At 37.6% G+C, this 6,938-nt stretch overlaps 1 protein-coding gene across 9 annotated transcripts in view; it reads right to left on the minus strand.

The window, feature by feature from the left end:
• The window catches only part of RBMS3 (RNA binding motif, single stranded interacting protein 3), a 1,190,010-nt gene that overhangs the window by 183,470 nt on the left and 999,602 nt on the right, over positions 1 to 6,938 (minus strand). For 8 of the 9 annotated variants that reach the window (XM_006851603.1, XM_006851596.1, XM_006851600.1 and 5 more), the window contains exon 8: positions 1,782 to 1,828. In XM_006851603.1, the coding sequence (XP_006851665.1) occupies positions 1,782 to 1,828 (47 nt within the window). Of the gene's footprint in view, positions 1 to 1,781; positions 1,829 to 5,744; positions 5,786 to 6,938 lie in introns of all 9 variants that reach the window. The other variant, XM_006851599.1, reaches the window with a different exon arrangement.

The following is a 6,938-nucleotide window of genomic DNA, read 5'->3' on the forward strand; positions in this document are numbered from 1 at the left end:
AGTATGAGTTTAATGTCCTCTCTTCAGCTTCTTGCTTTCAAAGCTGCCTGAGAGATTTCAAGATGCCAGTGTTGGTTTTTATGCTATACCTCAGGCTTTCATTTAATTTTAAGCCTGTTTTGTTTTTAAACTCTCTTTCCCTGTCTACAGCCCTGTCCTGCCCTTTCTTGTATTAAAAAACAAAAGGCAAACAAGCAAAAAACGTTCAGGGCCTGTTCTTGGGCTGAGTATCTGTGCACATGCGTGGCAGAAGAACCCACCAGTGGTGAGGGTGGGGGGTGTCCATTCGCTCAGGCTCCCCCTCTTGTCACCAGAACAGAGGTGGACAAACAGTGGGTGTGCCAATGATGAGATAACAACAACAACAAAAAAGAAAATCAGAACAAAGCAAAACTGACAAAGTGTATTGTTCACCTTTGCTTCAAGATTCCCGCGGTGTTTTTCCATGGTGTCTCTGCTCCCCTGTTTGGTTTTGCTGTTTTGTCTTGCCAAACTCAGCAGATTCAAAAGTACACGATTTTCTACTTCAGCTTCAATCCACAATCTGAAGCCTTCAAACCTTCAAAATATAACTATCTCTGTGGTTCTGAGTTTTGGAGTTCTGCCCTGGATCTGCTTTGCCTGGCATTCTGTGGTATTGCTGATGGCTAACTTGACTGCACCTACACCCTAGCTGCCATCAAGCCATCCCCTGCATAGGGCTTTGAAGGCTGGAAATCTTTACAGGAACAGAAAGCCTCATCTTTCTCCCATGGTACTGCTGGTAGTATGGAACTGTGGACCATGACATTAACAGCCTGACTCGTGCCCACTCATACCAGATCTCATATAAAGTATTTCAAAAACACTTTCAGAATCTAGGAAATTTTCATCCGATGCCACTGACGAACCATAAAATAGAGTTGTATTCTTTCAGCTCCCTATGGTAACATCTTCAATAAAGCACGCGTGTTGCTCAATTCTTTCATAAGACAATAACACAGTCAACTGAAAGCCATGTACAAGTCTAAGTTCAAAGGCTGTAAAATAAAAATGTAAAAATCCAACTAACCAAAGGCTGCTTCTGTCTACTGCAGGATGCTGAAAGTGAAGGAAAATGATAGGGAGTGAAAGAAAGCTTCAACCAATGATTTGTAAGAAAACAGAATTTTATAGAGCTCAGGTCTTATAGTTCAATAATTTTATTTTTCAAAAGGAATATTTGCAGCTATGTGACTTTTTCTCAGTAAATGGCACATATTTCTTGAAGTTTAAAGAATTAAGATAAAACCAATAGATACTATCTTCATTTTTGGCCTTTACCTTTGCCCTGGTCTCCAGAATGGAAAAGTAAAAACTTAATGATGTAGAAATTAACTGGTATACAGTCTAAAAATTATAAAATGTTAGACTCTTGAGTTACTATAACGTTAACAGTCTTGCCCTAGAGAGACGCAGATAATTCTCCACTCCTAGTTCTACCTTTATTCTCTCATTACTGTTTGTTCTTTGCTCTTTTGTGGAGAGTATGAAAGAGACAAAGCTAGAATGAGAAAGAGTGAAAAAAAAGACAGAAAGGAAGACACGCAGGCAAAGAAGTTGATTGTGTTTTAGAATGGGTAACATGACAGATGCTATGAAGTGAGAATCACTTATGGGAAGAAGGAAAAGTACAACAGTAACAAATGTTTGTTTAAAAGTTTTTGTCTAAAAACACTGTTTTAATTTTTTTTTTCTACAGTGTTAATATCCGAACACCAAGATGTCTTATAAAATAGAATAGATAAATGTAGTCTACTTACCCATTCTGTATGGCAGCTGTAGGGTCATAGGTCAGAGCCATGCCAGCCTGTACATAGTGAGAAGAAAAAATAATAAAAGATATAAAAAATGTGTAACTTTGTGTAAAATATTCATTACATGCAAAACTTTACACATCATGAGTTAACTTTATTTTCTCCCATATTTTCTTATTCTTATCGTCAAGACTAATATTTTTACTCCTCATGTACCAGACCCACCAGTGAGTTTAGGAGCAGATTTATCTATGCAAACCAAGATTGCAGCTTGGATTATTTCCATTTCTACTTTGTAATATGGTATCCTTATAATTTTTCTCTGTTGTCAGAGTATCTATCATATCACACATAGCATTAAAACAAAGTAAAATTGAATCCTGCAGTTACGATAAAAATAAAAGTCACTTAAAATGTATTTGACCTTTTAGAAGAAAATGTTAAAAAATATTTATTTTAAAATAGATCATATGCCTCCGGTATGTAATTAGTCACAGATTGCTTGTCTGATCTATTGCTAGAGCTTGTCCTACTAAGAGTGGTAGAAAGTGAAGGTCATTTATACATGATAGAAATTCTAGGCCATGTGGTTAATAAGGAGATGTTTTATTTCTAAGAATAACATTGTTACTGAGAGAGTATATTTTTATAATCTGTCAGTAGTTTCAGCTAAGAATATAAACTTTATGAATGCTAATTCACAATCTTAATCCATTTGATCCTCAAAACAACCCTATGTAGTAGTCTGGAGAAGTTTTCCACAATTTTATTGATTAAGACCCTGAAGCTTGGAGAGATCAAGTGACTTAACGTCATGTAGATGGAGGGAGACTTGAATTCCAACTCAAGCCTTCCTATGTGGGCTTCTTTCTGTTCTACTACTTCTATGACCTAGGCCTAGAATTTGAATGATACCTGTGGTCATCTCCAACAATATAGGAGATGTGTCCTTCTAGACAAACCGGGACTGTCAGCATGGTCATCATTCATGAGTAAGGAAGGAATGTGGAACAAAATTAGAAACTGACTACATTGTCTTTAGGGTACATTATTTGTGCATTCTTGAAATTTAAAAGTGAGTCTGAACAATGTTAATTTTCTTACTTTGGTAGTATAATAGGCAAGACGTTACTATTGGAAGAAATTGCATGACAGATACTCAGGTTCTCTCTGTACAGGTTTTGCAACTTCCTATAAAACTGTAATCATTTTAAAATAAAAAGGGTTTGAAAATTAGCTTTAAGGGCATTTATAGAGGACAGGAAACACAGTAACAGTTTTAATGAATTTTTCCACGGTGGTGACTGGTTAATTAGATTCGATGAGTTCCTTATACACACAATATAACTGAAACAAAAATTTGCAGGCTTCTTCACCTAGGGCCGGAAATCCAGTGTACATTCAAGTTTAAAACCACATACATTATATTCCCTTAATCAAAAATAAATTGCATTTATTAAAATTGGCATGAGGAACAAAAGTGTATAACTGTGGATGAATGGCAGTTGGTACAAAAGGAGCATTGTTGTTATCATTCCTGTTATCATTCATTCCTAGAGTTGGTTCCTACCCTGAATATGGTTTCCAAGGAGAGGCTCGTGGGTTTGAACCACTGACATTATAGTAAGCAGTTCAGTGCCGGAGTTGGCAAATAAAGTTGAGATAACTGTCAGAAGTCAACAGAGCTGCACTGACAACATATATTCAATGATAACTGTATGACCTCCTTAAATTTAAGAATCTTACTCATCGAAGGAGCTCTGATAGTATAGTGGTTACGAGTTGGGCTGCTAACCTCAAGGTTAGCTAGTTAGAAACTACCAGCGGCTCCATGGGAGAAAGATGAGGCGTTCTGCTCCCATAAAGATTTACAGTCTCAGAGACCCTATACAAGGTCGCTATGAGTCGGAACCAAATCCACGACACAGCACTACCACGGCTACCACTCGTCTTAAACAGTCCTGGTGTGGCCCTGTGGGTTAATGCGCTGCACTGCAAGGTCGGCGATTTAAGTTCACCAGCCGCTCCTCGGTAACTTGCTATGAGTTGGAACCCACCAGGCGCCACAACAACAACACTCATGTTAAAGAAATATACAAGTAATGATACGATAAGCTGTAGAACTGGAAAATGAACAGAGGAAGAAATAAAGTAAGGTTTTGCTTCTTATCTTGGGAGAGACTTAGATAGAAGTGTGAAAACACATAGAGATAACAAGTCTAGATTCTTCCCTGGAACATGACTGGCAGGAACCTGGTCTTAATAAAGACTCCAGGAAGCTGTCCAGGGCTTAGCTGAAGCTCTATGGTCCTGGATTGAAAAGGGCTGTTAAAAAATCTTGGATGACTTTCCCTTTTAGCACCTCTAACTTGTCCAATGCTACACCAGAAGCAGAAGCATGCTAAGGTTGGCTGAGATATGATTATCATCCTAAATCCCTCATGATCTAACAAGATTTTCAGCTTCCAAGCTACCCCACCTTGTTTAAATCATGAGAGCCTCACAGGAAACCTTTCTACAGTAAATTATTTTCTCTGTACTTATTTTCCAATTGTGCTCATAGGCCTATGCTATGTTGCCCTTCTTGAATCACATGCTATCTTGAACACTCTCTTCTTAATGTCATACTTGTTTGGGTACTGTTAGGTAAGAAATTTTTTCCACCCTCATATTTTAACTGATTTTCTCATGGGTTCCAGTTTATCAGCCACTTCTAGCTAGGAAAATATAGTAATTATCAATAAACTCTACCCCTTTGTTGATTATGTACTTGATAACTGTGAAAACCTACATTGGTGTTTCCTTCAATGAAGAAGAAACCCACACTACCTCTTTTAACAGAGAGGCAATAACTGAGTTGTTAAGTGTTGTCCTGTGGGTTCCGTTTCCGAGTCTGAGATGGAACGAGCCGGAACACAAACACCCATGTGTAAGGCTTCATTGGAGGTCGGAATGAAAGAGAGAGAGGTATTGCCAGGGGAAAGATTTTTATACTGGTCGAAGAGGATAGGGTTTGAGATTAGTGGAGGTAGGTGATAGGTTGACTAGGGATGACGTGTTGGTAGGGTGAAAAGAAGTTCTGGTAGGAAGAGAAGTTCTGGTAAGGAGAGCAAAAGCACAGTAAGCAGCCATTTTATTATGCATGTGGATGAGGGATTCTATCACCAAGGAGTGGTTGGTGGGTTTGAACCTCCCCCCTGTGGTTCAAACCATCCTTGCAGTCCACTGAATTATCCTGCAGTGTCACACCAGGACTCCAATAACTGAATATAGGCAGTAATTTGGAGAATGGACAGAATATGTTTTGAAGTAAGAAAAATCTGGGTTACCTTTGTTACTTCCTAGAAGTGTGACCTTGGGCAAAGTATTTATCCTATTTGATCCTCACTTTCCTCAATTGTTAAAAGGTATAACAATACCTAACTAATAGGACTGCTGTGAAATGTAAATGTAATTGCATTTCTAAATTACCCAGCACTGTGCCTGGAGACAAGAAACATGCATTAAATAATTATAATACAAAGCATTCTGTAGTAAGTGTCATAGGAGTGGTATGTATGAGGTATGGAGAAAAGAGGCTGGAGGTGATCATGAAAGAGAATGGAAAATGAGTAGAAACTCTTAGAAAAATGAGTAGAATTTCCACAGCTAAGAGACCAGAGATGAAGCTTCATTCAGGCAAAAGGAATTGCCTGGGAAAATGCATATGAATGACAAGGGCAATGAAGGTGAACAGTGGGAAATAAGATTCAAAAGATAAGGGAGGAGGATCATGATTGGTAAACTCCTCTTCCGGAGCCCGTGAACATTTTTGAGTAGATAAACAATGCAATGGGGGAAATAGCATAAATGCTCTGGGAAACAGAGGGTACATCTAGAAGAGTGGGCAACTTGGGGGCAGGGAGGTTCAGAGAACTTAAGGTGAGATTGTCATTGCAAAACGTAGGGATGAATACAAATTTCACCTACTTCATGATTTTGTCTACCGGCAGTCCTACCTCTGAGTATCACTGGCTACAGGAGACAAGAGATAGTGTCAGGACATATGCATTGGAGCATTCTAGATAACAGAAGACATGGGCTGCAACAGAGGGATTTGAATTTAACCAATGCCTGAATATCACAGCACAATGATGAACACGCTGCTGTAACTAGTTCAGCTGTAACAGATTAGTGAGGTAGAATTCTGACATGGTCTTAAATGCAGATTTTGCATTCACTTTTCTTTTGTGTCTCAACAAAAGTAAAAGAGAAATTGATTTTTTCTGCTCTGTCTAGCCACCTTTTATACTAAGCTAGATCCATGAAATCATCATTATGTAATTATCAAATATTGAGGCATGTTTACTAACTCCAGTGTCACACCAAAACAAAAATAATTTGACACAAAATGAAAATGTCATGCCACATATGTAGAAAAGTGATGTTTAATACTCTCAATTTCTTTCAAAAAACACTTCTCTCAACAAATATTAGATTCACAAATGGTTGCCATTTTTCAAGCTCATATTATTTGTGTATTAAAGATATTTATGACTCATTTAACATATAAGGGGTTATTTCTGCCATTTCTCAATAGCAGATGAGTTTTGATTTAGTATTTCATCCATAACAGGGAATGTGTCTAGGCCTTCCATACCAAATCCATACTATAAGAACTAAATGTTTTAGAAGAAATTTTAGATGGCTTATTAGAATTGTTACATGCTGTAAAGTCAGTTCAATACATAGTGACCTTGTTGTATAGGGTTTCCAAAGATTAGCTGGTTAGTTTGAACTGATAACCTTGCAGCTGAAACCAACTTTGTGATCCAGTGATTATCCTACAGTGCTACACAAGGATTCCCAATGATTAGAGTATCTTAGTTATTTTCAACAAAAGTATTCACTGACAAAAAAGAGGAGTTTGAGATAGGCATAGATATTTGATATTTATGACTGTGAATATAGGTAAAAACAGTAATTATGAAATTACTGCTTAAATCATACACATTGGAGATTACGCATAACCACTCTGAGAAGACTCTCTGTACTAAATGCGAAGCTTGTTCTTACCTGAGGAGCAAAGTAAAACAAACTGTGAAGCTGAGCAGACAAAATTGTTTATCACCTTTGAAAATATTTTTCCACTGTAATGTTAAGTGTCTCTGAGTGCTTGTTGTT

This window comes from Chrysochloris asiatica, unplaced genomic scaffold (assembly GCF_000296735.1).
Source record: "Chrysochloris asiatica unplaced genomic scaffold, ChrAsi1.0 scaffold00030, whole genome shotgun sequence".
Taxonomy (NCBI): Eukaryota; Metazoa; Chordata; class Mammalia; order Afrosoricida; family Chrysochloridae; genus Chrysochloris; species Chrysochloris asiatica.